At 40.5% G+C, this 18,110-nt stretch overlaps 3 protein-coding genes across 4 annotated transcripts in view; 2 read left to right on the top strand and 1 right to left on the bottom strand.

Annotated features, from left to right (window-relative positions):
• The window catches only part of rfx1b (regulatory factor X, 1b (influences HLA class II expression)), a 15,793-nt gene extending 14,957 nt beyond the window's left edge, over positions 1-836 (bottom strand). The window contains exons 1-2 of the mRNA XM_042221625.1: positions 730-836; positions 440-620 (exon numbers count right to left, since the gene is read on the bottom strand). The gene's annotated coding sequence lies outside the window, so the exon portion shown is untranslated. The remainder of the gene's footprint in view (positions 1-439; positions 621-729) is intronic.
• Positions 16-1,200, top strand: rln3b (relaxin 3b). Its single transcript, XM_042221636.1, has 2 exons — positions 16-646; positions 749-1,200. Exons 1-2 carry the CDS (start codon positions 472-474, stop codon positions 1,015-1,017), a joined length of 444 nt encoding a protein of 147 aa, XP_042077570.1. The 5' UTR covers positions 16-471; the 3' UTR covers positions 1,018-1,200.
• Positions 1,201-2,310: 1,110 nt separating this feature from the next.
• LOC102300697 (transportin-2) lies at positions 2,311-15,374 on the top strand. Of its 2 annotated transcripts, none has more exons than XM_005925103.3 (24): positions 2,311-2,518; positions 3,157-3,256; positions 3,484-3,559; positions 3,704-3,853; positions 4,088-4,194; positions 4,317-4,450; positions 4,571-4,652; positions 5,316-5,438; positions 5,530-5,648; positions 5,752-5,812; positions 5,904-6,075; positions 6,707-6,859; positions 7,975-8,200; positions 8,288-8,459; positions 8,549-8,743; positions 8,829-8,987; positions 9,529-9,616; positions 9,709-9,807; positions 9,919-10,014; positions 10,132-10,207; positions 10,539-10,638; positions 10,745-10,819; positions 12,451-12,580; positions 12,691-15,374. In XM_005925103.3, exons 2-23 carry the CDS (start codon positions 3,158-3,160, stop codon positions 12,556-12,558), a joined length of 2,670 nt encoding a protein of 889 aa, XP_005925165.1. In that variant the 5' UTR covers positions 2,311-2,518; position 3,157; the 3' UTR covers positions 12,559-12,580; positions 12,691-15,374. The 2 variants fall into 2 exon arrangements, with proteins under 2 accessions (XP_005925165.1, XP_005925164.1); XM_005925102.3 differs by having other exon boundaries at positions 9,523-9,616.
• Positions 15,375-18,110: the final 2,736 nt, after the last annotated feature.

Raw genomic sequence — 18,110 nt, 5'->3', positions numbered from 1 at the left:
GTGTGTGTGTGTGTGTGTGTGTGTGTGTGTGTGTGTGTGTGTGTGTGTGTGTGTGTGTGTGTCAGCAGTGAACAGCACCCTTCCTTGGGGTGCAAAGATAGTGATCTTAGTCCCATGGTAGGCAGAGTTAATGGTGATACTGTGCTGGTGTCAGACAGCCCAATCAAAATGATGTGAGGGACAGAAAGGCCACTTAAAGGTCACAGGTGATGAGATTCCCAGTGGCACTGTTGACATCACCTCTGGTATCGTTCAGCATTTTAATCACAACTTTTCTTTTCCTCTGAGTGCATTGTTGCCCGTAAAGGTCTCCAGCCTTATCTCGAGGTATGACGAACACTGGAGGTGAGTTCAGGTCCTCCTCGCTGATGCTAGGCCCTATAAAAGGTGGAAAGAACATCCAAAAAGAAACACAAACCACAGAGACACTTAAACATACCTTCGAGATACCTTCAGTATTTGTTCAGCATCATGTGGAAGGCAGCGCTCTTGACCCTGGGCTTGTTGGTGGCTCTGGTAGACAGGGTGCGCCCCAATGACGGTCATCCCTCTTTTTATGGGGTGAAACTGTGTGGAAGAGAGTTCATACGAGCTGTCATCTTTACCTGTGGTGGTTCTCGCTGGAGGAGAAGCGCAGAAGACTCGGGTAAGACGGTGTGATTTTGTGTGCTGATTTTCTATAATGTGCTTTGTTTTCAAAGAATTAAACTGCAATATTGACAGATTTACTTTTTATTCTTTTTGTAAGCATTTATTGGAGAGAAGACCTATGATCCATGGAAGGCAAATCCCATCCCTCAACTTATGAGCGAGCAAGATCCTGCAGAATCCGAACCATGGAAAAATCCAGCATCTGTAGCAGCAGGACTCAGCCGCTCAGCTCGCTCACCGATAACAGAAGAGGTCCTGGAGGCTCTACGGAGCGCAGACAGGAAAGGACGGGACGTAGTGGTTGGACTGTCCAATGCTTGCTGCAAGTGGGGCTGCAGCAAGAGTGAAATCAGCTCTCTCTGCTGAACTTAAATTTTTCTAAATATACACCCTGTTCTGTTCAAAATGAAGAACTTTACTCCCATACGCAATTTCTTAAATGTCCACTTTCGTTCAACTACCTGTCCATAATGTGAATGTCTTCTTGATATTTGTTTGCTCTGGTCAATGTTGGTTGTTTAATAAAGCTTTGCTTAGTTGATTATGAAATGTTTTGCTTCGTTAAAAAGAAGAAAGTTATAATAAAGATACTTCATGCTGTTAGAGCACTTCCCATTTTCCAAAGGACTGTTTCACAGTTTTGGTAAGCATTTCAAAATTAAGGAAGTGGTGATGACTACGAGTACATGGTTAAGTACATGGCCTGCGATTAACTGAATTATACCGAAGTCATTTTCCTTCCTTAAAATGTAGTTGCTTACTCTGATTCTGCAAGGGCTTACAATGTGACAGCCCTGCAGCATATTAGGCTTATGATGCTAGAGTTTTGTTTTTTTTTTTCTTTTGGGAAGGGGTGGGGTTCTTTTTCGAACCTAGGACCCCTGTGGCAACAGTACTAACCACTGTTCCATCTTACTACCGTGTATTACTATAGATAAAGCTAAAATTGGTCATTTAATTAAGTAGTAATATGTGAAGCATGAAAGTGTACATATTGATTAATTAATATTTATCATCCAATAATATCACACATATCATATGATAATGCAATAGTGGATACGTTATATATTTTAGACATGTTTTGAAAACTTTAGTACAATTACTTATGGAATTATAACTTTTACTTAAGTAAAATCGTTTAAATACTTGTCTAAGCACTTTACAAAGTACTTAATTTGAGTGTAGTGCCACTCTTCAAAAAATAACACATATGTCTGAAGGCACAGGAGCCCTTGAATGTATACACAGTGTTTTCAGTGCCAGTTTTAACACTGTATTTACCTTGCTCATATCTCCTCTGTGCCATACCGGTGACAAAAATCACGGAGACGCTCATGATTGTGATTGTTGATGGGCCATCATCTCTGGTGACAGTGTTTTTCTGTCAACGCCCTGTCTCACTTCATACACATAGCTAACAGGCTAGAGGCGTTGAATATGGCTCCATCTAGTGGAGAAAAATGAAACCGCACAAACCGACGTAGGTATATTGTATAATCTGCTCCGTTCACGGAATAAAATGTTATCATAATTTTATAATCATACATGCATTATTAATTAATCGGCAAATGCTCATAAATGCTGAACACAGACTGAAATAACAGTAATACTTAAAGTTGTTTACGTCTCTTTCACCTCGCTCGAATACGGAAGCCGAACGTGATCATACAGATCACCCGGCTTGATTGCAAGGCATGCAATCTCTGTCACATACCAACTAGCATAGCAACCACGTAGATCTACTGCGATTAGAAGTTTGTATTTACCTACACAGACCGCGGATATATATATTATTTAATGTTAGTTGGTACATTGCATCTGCGCGGTTGTCTGTAGGAATATAGATCTACCACATCGGAGAAACCAGGTAAAACCTTTCGCGGTACTTTCAGGATGCTGTTAGCTAGCGGTGCTACTGATAGCTGCCGGGGGAAAGGGGGGGTTGGTGTGCGGCTGCCTTGTTATGCATATTAATTGAACCCCTTTAGCGGCTTTTGTGGCTTGGATTAAAACATAACTGTGGCAGCCGGGTAGTTGATGTGAGAAAGCGTTTCGGCAATCAGTGAATCGTTTACGTGTTACTGCGACGCCAGGCTAGCTTGCTAGCTGATGGAGCGAGACATTTGCGCCTTTACCGTCTGGGCCTCACGTAGAAAAGGTTCTTAGGGTCACGGTTGATAGTTGTTGATGTTTGGCTACTTATTCGTGAAGCCTTAAATGACCACTGGTTGTTGGTGGTGCTCGCCAGAAATGTCAAATGTTCATAAACGCCACTGCTTCCGCAGCACTGTTTTGCTACGCTATACATATTTACACTGACTCCAGCATTTTGTCTCAAATTACGATTCAAAGAACCGGTTTTGAGGCTATTTTAGAATTTGATGCTTTTAATAAGTCAGCATAATTCATTTGTTCTGTAGTCATTACATGGCGTTTTGATTTGTAAGATTACAGGTGCTGCAGTGAGCCCCTAAACGGGTAACGTGTGTGTGTGTTCTGTTGTAGGATGGAGTGGCAGCCGGATGAACAAGGTCTGCAGCAAGTGCTTCAGTTACTCAAGGATTCCCAGTCCCCAGACACAGCAACACAGAGAGCTGTGCAAGAAGTATCCTTACATCTGGCTCTGTATGTGTGTGTGTTTGACAGTTAGAGTGAGAGGAGAAGGTGTGAAATGTTGCCTCCCCCATGAGAGCTGGTGTGTCAGTTTGGAGGACAATGAGAAGATACTGTTTGTTCAGCTTGCATCAAGTGTCTGTGAAATGAAGGTCTGTGAGGATGTGTGAATTCTTGCTCTGTATTTATAGTGATTCAACTCCTTAACAGACTCTGCAGAAACTGGAACAGCTTAACCAGTTTCCAGATTTCAACAACTATCTCATCTTTGTTCTCACAAGCCTAAAATCTGAAGGTGAGTTTGTGCACATCAAATTTATAATTAAAAAAACAAACAAAAAAAACGCGTACTAGATTGTTTCATCTTTGCTTACCTCTCTGTATCTCACCACCTCCTTTTGGGTTTTCATGTTGCCTCTCTGCTGTCTTCCTTCTCAAGATGAGCCCACTCGCTCTCTGAGCGGTCTGATTCTGAAGAACAATGTGAAAGCTCACTACCAGAACTTCCCTCCCAATGTGGCAGACTTCATCAAACGAGAATGCCTCAACAACATCGGAGACCCTTCACCGCTTATCAGAGCTACAATCGGTGGGTGTTTCAGTCAGAGAGGGAAGCTTGAGAAATAAAAGGTTTAGTTAGATGGAGTTTTTCAGCAGTGTGAGTCAGATTATTATGGAGGTGGGTGAATTTTTGCAGGTAATATGGTTGTGTGGGAGCAAGCGTTGTATTTTCAAGATCTTTAAATGACAGAGGGTGAGTTATCAGGCTGGGTTTTAAAGCCTAATGTACTAGTGTGTAACTTTTTAACTCTTTATTATAAAGGCATTCTGATCACGACCATCGCCTCCAAAGGAGAGCTGCAGACCTGGCCAGAGCTGCTGCCTCAGCTCTGTAACTTGCTCAACTCGGAGGACTATAACACCTGTGAGGTTAGGGTTACATACCTTAAACACATGCACAGCCTTGCAATGATAATTTGGTACTATTTTGGTGGTAAGGTTTGTGTCTGTTTCTTTTGTAATTTGTTTCTGATTTGTTTTTTTTTTGGCAGGGTTCTTTTGGAGCACTGCAAAAGATCTGTGAGGATTCATCAGAGTTGTTGGATAGCGATGCTTTGAACAGACCTCTTAACATCATGATACCCAAATTCCTCCAGTTTTTCAAACATTGCAGCCCCAAGATCAGGTCAGTGAAATCCAAGTCTCAGTGTCTGAATCTTGCAGAATTAGCAGTTTTCCTTTCCTCCTCATCTAAAATCTCCTTGTTAAAATTATCTCTTGTTTTTTCTTTTTCTTTTTTGCCAAGGTCCCATGCTATAGCTTGTGTGAACCAGTTTATCATTGGCCGAGCTCAGGCTCTGATGGATAACATCGACACCTTTATTGAGGTGAGCAATTCAACATTTTTTACTTTTACTTACGTTTTTACGAGGATCGCAAAATTTTGCTCCATGAAGGTATTTTTGTTGTTGTTGTTGTTTGGGGTTTTTTGGGTTTTTTTTTTTGTGAAAGCCTCTTTTTGACTTCAAACAGAAGCTGCATGAACACGGCACTTTTTCAGCTTACTGTGAAAACACCATTTGGCGCCGCACCACCATCTGCTCAGCTGTGATATACTCTGCCACATGTGTTGCAGACAGTGCTGACAGTTTTGTAAACAATGAAGTCTGAGCTGCTCTGCTGGACAAACTATGTGATGACATAATTTCTAAAATGTTCCAAGCCGTTTTTTTTGCCCTGTGTTCTGTAAAACAAAAAAGAAAAGGTTGCATATTTATTCCTGTTGAGCGACATGTCTGCTGTGTCAGTGATGGGCCAAAATGTTCCTAGACTCTAGTTAGTTTGTGGATGTGGGTAGATTGCCAGCACATGTAAAATAATTAAACAGACCTGCACACGTTTTATAGTAAAGGTGTAAAGCCTCATAAAACCTCTAGAATAATAAATTAATAATAAATTGTTTTTGTTCCTTCACCTTTGTTGACCCTACCTGTCTTTCCTTCCCGTTTTTAATTTGTTTTCTTTCTGTTGTTTGTTTATTTTCTATCCAGAGTCTGTTTGCTCTGGCTGGGGACGAGGACAGTGAAGTGAGGAAGAATGTGTGCAGGGCTCTGGTCATGCTCCTAGAAGTCCGAATTGACCGTCTCATCCCTCACATGCACAGCATCATCCAGGTAAAGGCCTGACTCATCTCGACCTTAAACTATGTTTGGCTGTCGCTTTCTCATCTTCTTAATCACTTGTTGTTGGGTTTTTTTCCCCCAGTATATGCTCCAGCGGACGCAGGACCCAGATGAGAACGTGGCCCTGGAGGCCTGTGAGTTCTGGCTAACACTGGCTGAACAGCCCATCTGTAAAGAGGCCCTTTCTGGCCACTTGGTCCAGTAAGTGCTCACTTTCTCCCATAGCAAGGACTGGTTTAATGATGAGATAATTTCATCTGAGTAGTAATGTGTTTCCTTATCTTTTTTTTTTTTCCCTTTTCAGACTGATACCTATACTGGTGAATGGGATGAAGTATTCTGAAATAGATATCATTCTACTAAAGGTTAGCATCCTCTGGACAAATCTGGCATCTCTTCTTGTGTTTTGCTGTTTACCTGTGTTCTGCATTCACCTTGAGCTCTGATCTCCTCCAGGGTGATGTTGAAGAGGACGAGACGATTCCAGACAGCGAGCAGGACATCAAGCCTCGCTTCCACAAGTCCCGCACTGTCACCCTGCAGCATGAAGGAGGGGAGGGCGAGGAGGGGGAGGACATCGATGAAGATGAGGACGATGATGATGACACGCTGTCTGATTGGAACCTACGTGAGTTTCGCATGCAAAGTTAGAATTGAAGTTAGATTAGATTTCCTTACCAAAACAATTAAAATGGAGCAGAACAGCACAAAAAAAGGGATCCTGTAGGTTTTTTGAACCTGTGTGGAAACTGCTTGATGTCAAAAACGTCTTTCAACCTAAAACCTATTATATACTGTTTTGTTGTGTAGTATTAATATTAAAAAAGCGCTTCACTTTTTTTTTCTTCTATTTTTTTTCTTCAAAACAGTACATTTGAAAATTCATGGACAAGGTTTAGGGTTAGCATTCAAAACGGTTTTTGGTTAAAGAGTGTGCACATACCGGGGAATTACTCATTACAGAAACATAAAAATGATTTTAGCAATTACTAATACTGTTAATTGTTAATGTTTAATTATTAATCTTCATTGGGTGGTGGTGTAACAAATTTGTTAAGCACCCCGTGTGTGTTTGCAAGAGTGTGTGCACGCGCAGGTATGTGAGAGATATGAATAGAAATGGATTGATTTCTCTGCGGAGCATTTACCAAAAAAACCCACCTACTTATCCTCTTTATTATAACCATTATAACCCTGTTGTGGTACCTTTTATTATAACATAGGTATCCAACACTGATCCTGGATTTTCCTCTTTTCAGGGAAGTGCTCTGCTGCCGCTCTGGATGTTCTTGCCAACGTGTTTCGTGAGGAGTTGCTGCCTCATCTCCTCCCCTTGCTCAAAGGCCTGCTTTTTCATCCTGATTGGGTCATCAAGGAGTCCGGCATCCTGGTGCTTGGGGCTATTGCTGAGGGTAAGATGAGGCAGAAGCACAGTAAAGGGGACTTAATATGTTTTTCTATTTTACCTGAGAAAAAATAAATTTCTAGTTTTAATCTGGGCTTTTTGTGGTACCCCAGTTCATCCACTACTGAAACAAGCCATGTTAGTTTTCTTGGCCCCTCCTTTTAAGCTAACTTGCCTATTGCTTGAACAGAAGGTGGATGGATTTTTTTTGCTACAGCCAGAGCTGTGTATCTGAGATTAGAGCAGGGCAATATGACCAAAAACATTTATCGCGATATACATTTGAAAATTTGCAATAACGATATAACTGACAATATAATTGACACTAGACAAAACATTTGACATATTTTCGAGCGCCGTGTACCACATAAAATCAGAAGGCACACGGGATTATAAGGGGCACTGTTGATTTTCAGAAAAATCCAAGTATTGATTTTAAGTGTGCCGTATTTTCCAAAAAACACGGTAATAACGACGGCCCGCTAGCATGCTCTACCAAAAATAGTGCTTTGTTGTGTATCGGAGGGACAAAAGCCAAACCAGTTCCACACCACTGAAGTTGCAGCATTTTTACAAACCAATTCTGGTTCATCTGTTTCATTTAACGATCCGCTTTCTCCTTCTCATTCTCCGTCGCCGCCATGCTTTTTCCGCCATGTGCGTATGAAAACAAAGGCACTGTGCGTTTTCCCCATATTCTATCGCGATATTTCATTTTCTTATCGTTGCCCAACATTATACCGGTATTACCGTGAATGTTATGATATGGCCCAGCCCTATCTGAGATCACATTAAGGATATCTGCTCTCACTGACCAGAACCAAGAGTACAAAAACTGCCTGAAACAAAGCACTTAGAGCAGTCTGAAAACTGAACCTTTGGCTCCTAGGGATTACTTTTGTATATGACAGAAAATGGGTATGTGTTTACCTAGGTCCCCTCTAAAGAAAACTGATCATAGATGATAAGTTTAAGACTGTAACTATGGGGAGACCCCCCACATATTGTGTAATCTTTTATAAAACATTTTTTAAAAATTCTTTTTAAAATTTTAGAAATATCAAAACAAATTGTTTTCTCATTTCCACAATAGTGATAAATAAATTATGTTTATCCTTCCAGGATGTATGCAGGGTATGGTACCTTACTTGCCTGAGCTTATCCCTCACCTCATCCAGTGTTTATGTGACAAGAAGGCCTTGGTGCGCTCCATTGCCTGCTGGACCCTCAGTCGCTATGCCCACTGGGTGGTCAGCCAGCCCCCTGATGCTCACCTCAAACCCCTCATGACGGAGCTGCTCAAACGGATCCTGGATGGCAACAAGAGAGTACAAGAGGCTGCATGCAGGTACAGATCTTCCCTTTTCTTTGTTTTCTGTGTGCTTTCTAGTTTCTTACTAATAAGTGGTTAAACAAATTGCGTCCTTCCTCAAAGTGCATTTGCCACTCTGGAGGAAGAAGCATGCACAGAGCTGGTACCATACCTGAGCTTTATCCTGGACACCCTGGTTTTTGCTTTTGGGAAGTACCAGCACAAAAACCTCCTCATCCTCTATGATGCCATAGGAACACTGGCAGACTCTGTGGGACACCATCTCAACCAGCCTGTGAGCCCGAACGTTTTAGACACAACTGCATGCATTTACACAAAAATGACAAAAAACAAAGACAAAAATCTCCCTCTTGTTTTGTTTAGGAGTACATACAAAAGCTGATGCCTCCACTGATAGCCAAGTGGAATGAATTGAAGGATGAGGACAAAGATCTCTTCCCTCTGCTCGAGTGTCTGTCATCTGTTGCCACAGCACTGCAGAGCGGCTTCCTTCCCTATTGTGAGCCCGTCTATCAGCGCTGTGTCACCCTGGTCCAGAAGACCCTTGCTCAGGCCATGGTGAACCAAACATGCATATTTAATTACTCACAATTTATGCTTTTGCTGCTTTACATAAATGACACTCGTTTTGCGTACATCTCAGATGTACAGTCAGCAGCCAGATCAGTATGAAGCACCCGACAAGGACTTCATGATTGTGGCCTTGGATCTTTTAAGTGGCTTGGCAGAGGGACTCGGAGGCCACGTGGACACACTCGTGGCTCGCAGTAATATCATGACCCTGCTTTTCCAATGCATGCAGGTGAGGAGAGCCTATGTTTGTGTGAATGCCTTTCCAGAGTTCATTCAGAGTCAATGCTGTATATGTTTAAGTTTTCATTTTTAATGTTGGTGTATGAATCTCTGAGTCTCTCTCTGAATCAAATTAGCTGCATGCATGTACATCGGTATTAGTGTAATTTCATGTAATGGATTTTTTTTTTTTTTTTAAATCCCTGGTTCTTTGTATCAGTTGTATTTAGAAATGCTCATGTAAACAGGATATTTTCCACTACTTTTCACTCTGCATTTAATTTTAATGTGAAGTAGCCAGAGGAAATGTGCTATATTTGTAGCAGAGTGCTCAGCGCTTGCAGCCATTTGATCACAGAAGGTTTATCTGGAAAGAAACACTTTTTTTTTTTGTTTTAAACTGCTCATGTTTTGCAATGTTTTATTTTTTTCAAAATCGCAGGAGGAGGAGGAGGACAACTGCCACGACGTGTTAGATGTGCCAAATTCTTTCAGTCATTTGATGGTGTATATTCACATTACTCCTTGTCTTTCTGTCTCTTTTGTCCCAGGATACGATGCCCGAAGTAAGACAGAGTTCATTTGCTCTGCTGGGTGACTTGACCAAGGCTTGCTTTCCTCATGTCAAACCCTGTATCGGTAAACATTTAGCTGTCTGTTACCCTTACACACCTGTACATACATATATATATCCCATAATTCTGCTTTTTAACATTTTGTGTCTCTCTTAGCTGAATTCATGCCAATCCTCGGAACAAATCTGAACCCAGAGTTCATCTCCGTCTGCAACAACGCTACCTGGGCCATAGGAGAGATCTGCATGCAGATGGGTACGTGGAAGAAGCCCAGTTTTTGTTCTATGTATTTATGCTAACTTTTTGATGTACGGCTGTACGGTGTGAGATGTCGTGTGTCTCATTTTATTTTTATTTCTCTGTCAGGAGTGGAGATGCAGCCATACATTGCTATGGTTCTGAACCAGCTGGTGGAGATTATTAATCGACCCAATACTCCCAAGACCCTGTTGGAGAACACCGGTATATGATTTCACAGATCATTTTATACATGCTTTCAAGGGGAAGGGAAGGGACTTGTACAGATACAGATACGCATTTATCTAAGAGCAGGTTTGACTCATCTCTGTTCTCTTCCAGCAATCACCATTGGCCGGCTGGGCTATGTGTGTCCTCAGGAGGTCGCGCCCATGTTGCCGCAGTTCATCCGACCCTGGTGAGAGATGGTTTGATTCTGAGTCTGAAAAGTGAGGTTGAAGTGAAAATGCAGACTTAAGATACTTTGTTCTAATGGATGCATTATCATTTACATAACTTCATTCTTTAAATGATTTCCAGAATTGTTACTGAATTCCTTGAGGAATAAGAATTCTTTTCTTCAAGCCCAATAGAAAAATAAGTCGTCTTTCACAGTGACACAACAGTTTGCATGTCTCCCATAAATTTTTGATTTGGTTTATCTCTTATTAAAATGGGACTTGTGAACTCACAATTCTGGCATCATCATGCTTAGCGGTCACTAACTGGTTAATAATTGCACAATGCAGGTGTACGTCTCTCCGAAACATCCGAGACAACGAGGAGAAAGACTCCGCCTTCCGTGGGATTTGCATTATGATTGGCGTGAACCCTGGAGGTGTGGTGCAGGTGAGACACTGCTCATTGCAGTCATTAGGATTCACAGTGTGCGTATTTGGCTGTAAATTAAATCAAAAGATAGTGTTGAGGTTGATCTCTTCCTGTGTTTGTTCAGGACTTCATCTTCTTCTGTGACGCTGTGGCCTCCTGGGTCAATCCTAAAGATGACCTGAGAGACATGTTCTACAAGGTGAGGGTCCACCTCATTTTAAGGGGCGAGTTCTTGTTTCCACAGCTAGTACCATCCTTCTGTCTCCTCTCCCTCTGAGAGTGACTCGGTGTGAGGTGCAGTGACCTTAGGCGCAGCAGAGTGTTAACTATGAACCTCAGCAGCACAGACAGGGATGTTTCTATGCAGAAAAACTGACTGCACACATTCCCCTCAGGGTCCATCACATAAAGTGTGATCTAAGACTAGACAGACAAACGTCAAAGCACAAGGATCCATTCAGTAATGTTTAATTCAGTCTAATGTATCAGTGTGTTGGGCTTCATTATAAAAGGAACCCTTAATATGGATTTGGATCAGACTGATTGCATTGCAACAGAACTTGTGTAGGACCCTTCCTTTGATGCATTTGATTACTGACCTGTTTCATAATACCCCGTTCCTCTATGGCGAACAAAATGAAATTGGTAAATCTGCCTGGTCTATAAATTTACCTTTTATACTAGGGCTGTGCGATATGACTAAAATCTCATATCCTGATATAAGACATTTATTGTCCCGACAACGGTATGTATCACAAATATTACATTTTCTGTAAATTCTGTGAATCTCGACTTGCGTGAAGTGTTTTCATCGTGTACCTGGAGTCGAGTGTTACATAAGTTGAAACGGCCGCAATTTTCTTTGAGTTTTTATTTTATGGCGTGTCTAAGGTTTATTTTTTAGCACCTGACGGCTCTTTTTAGCTTCTTGTCCGTAAACACTCTGCATGCTATTTCACGTAATTCAGTTTATTTTGAAAAATCTCAACAGGATCTTCAGATTTACTTTGAAAGGTTTATGTGGAAAACAAAGAAGCGGACAGCGGAGCCACGAGATGGTTTTACCGTCGTTGTTGCTAACGGCAACGCATAAAAACTGTCGCTTGTCCGTCCGTGGTGTGGTTATATTAAGAGAAAGAGAGAACTTTAAGAAATTCTACAGTGACCGTCAAAACGATGACAAAATATTTGCGTAAACAGTTTATTTTGCGACACCACGAAATAAATGATAGCGTAAAATGAAACGATGGACGTTTTCATATCGTCATCCGATATGCATCGTTATATCGAACAGCCCTATTTTATACTATTTTGATCTAAGCTGATTTTGGCCTAGTTTATAGTATTTTGATACTATATGACGTAGGTCTCCAGAAAATATTGGGTGATGCTTATTAGTTTCACTCCATGTCCCTGAAGGAAGTAACCACTTACTGGACACTGTTTTGCACATACATACTTTACTTAGGCGGGACTCTCTCAGCTATATATGGCTTATTTAAGTTTTTGTTTTTTATGTTCCTCTAAGAGAACTATTGCATTATTTTGAAAGTTGAATCACTGCTAACCGGCTATCTTCAGCTGGATTGCTGGCTCGGTTGTAGTTGTGGTGGTTAAAATGTGACCACAAGTGACACATTCAGTGAGTCTGTAATGCAGTAAGCAGTGGTTGCAGCATAACATATAAAGACAAAGTGGAAATGTTAGAGCAGATAATAACAGAAGATCCTGAGGTTGTAATTATGCTTTTTCACTGGACTGTTTCTCGATCAGTCCACTTCTCCTGCCTGCTTGAGATATTGAAGAGATGCCATTTTTCTGTTTCCAAAGATCTTGCATGGTTTTAAGGAGCAGGTTGGGGAGGAGAACTGGCAACAGTTTTCAGAGCAGTTCCCACCACTGCTGAAGGAGAGACTGGCAGCCTGCTATGGGGTTTAGATTCTCTACACCCACCTAAGAGGTAATGCCACATCCAGCTTCATTTAAACTGCATTTTTAGGCACAAACTGCATTTGATTAATATTAACTTATTTGTGTCCATCTCTCTCTCTCACTTTTCGCTCCTTCCAGGTGAGCCAGCAGGAGGAGGGTGAATGGGAAACTCATCCATCTGTGTATTGCACTGCCCTGATCTGGGGGGAGGGAGAGGGATGCTATTGGCCGCTCCCCCTGATGGACGGCCCCCACGCCCTATGTGTTTGTCCATAGAGGGAGGGTAGGCGGGTGGGAGGGAGGGACAGGGAGGACACCTCTAGATTAACTAGGCAGGGACCTGACACAGAAAAACTAACTGGTAGGGACAGATAGAGAGGGACAGAGAGAAGGAGACGGAGGAGAGATGGAGGGAGAGACAGGATGGGAAAGAGGAGAGGCAGGGAAAGATACCAGCATAGAGTGAGTTCAGGGAAAGAAACTGAGGGAATTCAGTAATAAGGAAGGGAAAAAAGAGCCACAGAAAGGTCTGTTACTTGGCTTTGAGGACAGGGACAGCTGAGATTTTAATGGGATTCTTAAACTTAAGAGTAATTCTTGACCGACAGAGACAGACCAATGAACACAGACTCTCACACTTTAACTTGCACATGCTGTACATTCAGTACATGTAACAGACTGTAGGTGGCACTATAATTTAGACTTTTTAAGACCTACTACATGTAGTTAGGGACCGACAGGTGTCTAAATTCTGTTCATTTTCTGGGTGATACATTTCTTTTCCGGGGAATAGGATTCAGTATAAATTACTTCATCCATAGTCACTGAAACAATACTTAACTGTAAGATAATCTAGCTATCTTCATCTGTGTTTCCTACCTTCATTTTTGACCAGAGTGCTGCTTCACAGAGCTTTCTATCTATCAGACGTATTCCTGTCACATTTTCTACCTGATCAAACCAGAGTAAGAGAGCAGGAGGGAAAAAAACTAAGCATCTTTTCCTCTTGGCTTCACAGCAACCATTCCTCTAGGAAGGGAGGATTAGGGCTAACACATTTGTTTTCTCTCCAGAGGGGGAGGAAATATTACCAAGAAAATCACATTTTTAGTTGTCTCTGTGCAGTTTTGTGCGTGTGAATGTGCACGCGCGCACGTGTGTGCATGTGCAGTTTATAAATCCTTACTTCGGCATTCTGTGTTAACAGTCCGTGAAATGTGTATTGTTTTTGATATGGTACCGAGCTAAAACTTGACTCCCACCGCGATGTCCTTTGGCACCTGTTAACTGTGACCGTGTGTGTGTGTGTGTTTGTTTGTTTTTTTGTATGTGTGTGAGTGTGTATGTGTTTGTCTACATTCGTACTGATATCCATTTGATGCCATATCAATATCTTAAGTAAAACAGTGATTGGCAGTGTCATTGTGATCTTTATAATGTTTTAAAACTGGTCCTTTTTTTGCTGCTACTGATGATTCTTGTTTTTGTTTTTTGTTTTTTTTATATAGTGGATTTAAATTCGCACACTTAACACAAAAAATGAATTAATGCTATTTTCAGTGACTGTTAAGTTGTTTTTTGCACTTTTTTTTAAAATTTTATTTTACCTATATTTTGTTTTTGTATGGATTTTGTTTTTTAACCTCACCCATATGATATGTTTTGACCCTAATGTCAGTGTTTGTCATACTGTGTTGCACTGTGAAATTAAGTGTCTGTGACTGGCAAAAATATCCCAATACTAAATGGCAAATAAAAATAACTTTGTGAAACTGCGACTAATCCGCACTTTTACAATGACTAACCTTGCCATATTGCTGAGTGGTACGCGTGTGAATGTATGTGTGTGTGTGTGTGTGTGTGTGTGTGTGATCCTGCATGTGTAGGTGCGCATGAGTACCTTTTTTTACCTATGAGCATGTTTTTGATAGTTTAGTTATGATGTGTGCACAGTAGGGATGCAAATGATATTTTCTTTCTGTATTTGGAAGGGTCGTAGCCTGCCCCAGCATACTTTGTGTGCATGCTCAGTGTCGGTGTTTTCACTTTGCGTGCGTGTATGTGTGAAAGTGTGTGTGTGTGTGCAGTTTGATGGATATTTTAGAATAAAATGATTGCCCTTTACACACCAACACACCACCTCAAATCACAATAAGACAAGAGCACAGTACACTTAAAATAATAAAAGCTAGGACACTGCCAAAGAGCAATAGCCACTGAAATTTTAAAAGCAGACAGTGATTAGAGGTGAGCTGCTATTTCCAATAGTCACCTTGTTTGTCGTGCTGGTGTAGAGTTAGACGCACAGTGGGGCTTTTATGGATAATCATTGTTAAGGTTTTTCCAGCAAAATTGACTACAGGGATTTTTTTTTTTCCATTTGATAATCTGCCAGTGTTTTGCAGCATGTTGACATTTGGAAACACGCAGTGGTACTTGGTTTGACCTAGACTGTGACCATAGAGATAATCAAACCGATCCTTAGTTATTTCAAATATGAGACAATCTCAACCCCAGTTTAATTCTCTCGCCACTGTCTCTTAGTTTAAAGCTTGAAAACACATAAAAATGTTTGTGGTTGCTTGTTTTTTTGCTTTACTGCTATTTTTTTATTTTTTTTATTTTAAATCTTCATGAGCAGTTTTTGTATTGGCAAGGTCGGTGTATTTTGTTTCTTTGTCTGCTTCAGTGCCAGTCAAGATTATGATGAATTTGAAGTGAAAGTGGGGGCGTCACGGCTTCTTTAAGAGGAGAAGAAGCAGTTTATGTGTCCGTTCTGTTTATATAATAAAAAGCATGATAATGTTGCAGTTTGGCAGAAAGACTATGGTACTTTTTGTTTTTCTGTGAATTCCTCTCGCCAGTCGTGTTCCCTTTTTTGGAAGATGGGAATAGAAATAAAAATGCTTTCAGTCTATTATATGATTTACAGTTTGTGTGGAATCTCAAAAGTCCAGATGGATAGAGGAGTCGTGAAATAAATCACGACGTGCATGCTGAAGGGTGATTGTTACAGTTGCCAGTCCAGTGTTTTTTATCAAAGGATGACGGTTTGGCGTGAATTCTTAACTCTTAAAAATCCTTAGCCCTTAGGGCTTAAAAGTTTGTTTGTTTTTATGCTGTATTTTCTGTTCATGCAAAACTGAGCTGCAAACTCCATCATGTTCAGCCATGAGTTCTCTCTGGAAATATTAGTGTTACCAGAATTTCCTCAGGTCACCTCGTCAGGAACTCTACTTGGCACAAAGGTGGATGTTTTACAAAAGCGCACTGCAGGACTCTCAGGAAATAAAAGTAACATCGCTTGCTCTGTTTAGTTTTCACAGCAGACCTGGCTCTTGTACTGAAAAGTAATGATGCAAACGTCCCAGCTGTCCCGCTAAACTGTTACCTTTATCCCAGAAAACATTACAGTGTCTCTTAATCTGCAAGGGTCACTTATAGATCTGGAGGAACAGGAAGAACAGTTACTTTAATGTGTAGGTGTTCACGGAGAGAAAATGTGGCATATCCAGATGTTTGTATCTTGTATCTGCAGTTTATTTACTTAATTTCAAATATGAACTTTGTATATATTTCACACATTTTTCACTGCTCAGTGTAGATTTTTTTAAATATACCAATTTCATTTTCAAAATTAAGATGTATTGTTTTGATCATTGTAGTGCATTTTGGGCACATCTATGGAAATGCGTTTATAAAATGTTATGAGTAATATGATCCACCGCAGACTCCTCAGACTGCAGACTGGGTCAGTGATTAAACACATTCAACATAAAAGTAACATGGTACATGCATAACATTACTTTCTCAGCTACTTTTAACTGTGAACTAAAATATCATATACGAGTGTACAACAGCCTTTAGTTCATGGATTCTGCATTTGAAGCCTCCATATTAGCATTTTGTAGCATATAGCATTAGCATGTTATACTTTTAACGTCAGTATAGTGACTCCCTAAATTGCACAGCTACAATGCACAGACATACATAGGCTACTTTCTAATTATGTTGATAGAATACAAGAATTTCACTCACCAACACTGAACCACAAACATCTGGGACGTATAATTTCTCAGAGCTCAGAACTGTTTCCAGGATATTTAATGGAGATATTTCAGCCAGTTGAAGAGGTTTGTGGGAAATTAAAAAATTCTATCAGCAATAAAAAAAAATTAAGTACTTGAAAAAACGCTTAAAAAGGAGAATTCAGTGACTTTTAATGACTTATAACGTGCACGAACATCCAGCTTTCATATAAACTCATACACAGTAATTTAAAGCAGCTGCACTCAATCACAAGATTTAAGGATGAGGTAATGGAGCTAATAAAATTTAATTTATACAGAGTGTTAGAGTTGAATAACACTGCATCACAAAGCTTTGTTTACAGTTTGCAAACTAGTCGAGGTACATGAGAGGGAATCCACTTTTACAGTGATGTAACGAGGAAAACGACTGTTTTTCACAAAGATGATGATCTCCTTATGCATTAACATGGAAATACAATTTCAGAATACAATACAGAATATGCTGCTTTCTGAAAATAGTATAAAGATACAGTATTTATAAATGGTAACACACCAGCCTAAATGTTGCAGTTTATAATTAAAGGCCATATTTATTATGTAAACAACTGAAGATCTGTGAGAAATCTCCAGGACCGTATTACATGCGATTTCAGATTTCTGCTATGCAGCAGAGCTCCACCTCAATATTTAGCCTGAAGCTTGAGGTGACGTTTGGGCAGAGAACGTTCAGGGAAACCCCAGAGTTAAGCTCTTTTCTGTCTGATCACTTCTCTCCCAGTGTTTCCTTCCTTATCTGTCCCTTTTCCGTCTCTGTACTGAGACACCATCACACGTAGATCAGCACACAAAATCTGCATCCAATGCAAAAACTGTGAGAAAGCTGGCTCGCTCGCTTTGACAGGTAAAAATGTAGGCTCAGTTGTTTCTATATGTGTTTGTTTCAGCTGTAAACTGATACGAACAGGCTTTCATCTTCTGTTGGTGTCCTTATTCAAATTTCCCACGTGTGGGACTAATAAAGGTTATCTTATTCAGCTTTTTGTTCAATTTACAAAGTTCACAAAGAAGAAGGGAAGAGCTGATGGTCCCACAGGGCCAGATATTTTTGCCATGACCTCATGAAGACTTTAGTTACAGTTCACTCTGGTCTGGTTTTTGCTACAATGCTTGAAGAGCAAACCTACAAATATAATTTCACCTGAACAGAATGTTTTGGTTGTTTTCTGCACTAAATAATATCTAACAAGACCTTTTGGATTTATGTTTTAAAATAAAATCAAAAAGATTGTTGACCTTTAGAATTGCACATGTACACACCTTCATACTGAAATCATGTAGTTGTTTCTTTCAGTAAGCTAAAGCACCTAATTTTTAAAGTTTCTCTTACCAGCAGTTCTGCTAACTAACAACTTTTGGTGGGATTAATGGAAAAAGATGCAAAGGGATGGTGGTTGAACAGCTGAACGGGTCATAGCGTTCATGAGAAACTGCCAGTTGAGCAACCTAAATGTTTCAGATCATCAAACA

Source organism: Haplochromis burtoni, unplaced genomic scaffold, assembly GCF_018398535.1.
Source record: "Haplochromis burtoni strain Fernald_Lab_line unplaced genomic scaffold, NCSU_Asbu1 Contig_70, whole genome shotgun sequence".
NCBI classification, from domain to species: Eukaryota; Metazoa; Chordata; class Actinopteri; order Cichliformes; family Cichlidae; genus Haplochromis; species Haplochromis burtoni.
Note: the sequence above shows the minus strand (reverse complement) of the source record. Positions and strands in the feature narration are given on the sequence as shown.

Coding starts and splice junctions, on each gene's coding strand:
- rln3b (XM_042221636.1), top strand. CDS start 472: ATGTGGAAGGCAGCGCTCTTGACCCTGGGCTTGTTGGTGGCTCTGGTA. Junction 647..748: donor GAGAAGCGCAGAAGACTCGG/GTAAGACGGTGT, acceptor TCTTTTTGTAAG/CATTTATTGGAGAGAAGACC.
- LOC102300697 (XM_005925102.3), top strand. CDS start 3,158: ATGGAGTGGCAGCCGGATGAACAAGGTCTGCAGCAAGTGCTTCAGTTA. Junction 3,854..4,087: donor GCTTATCAGAGCTACAATCG/GTGGGTGTTTCA, acceptor TTTATTATAAAG/GCATTCTGATCACGACCATC. Junction 9,617..9,708: donor TCATGTCAAACCCTGTATCG/GTAAACATTTAG, acceptor TGTCTCTCTTAG/CTGAATTCATGCCAATCCTC.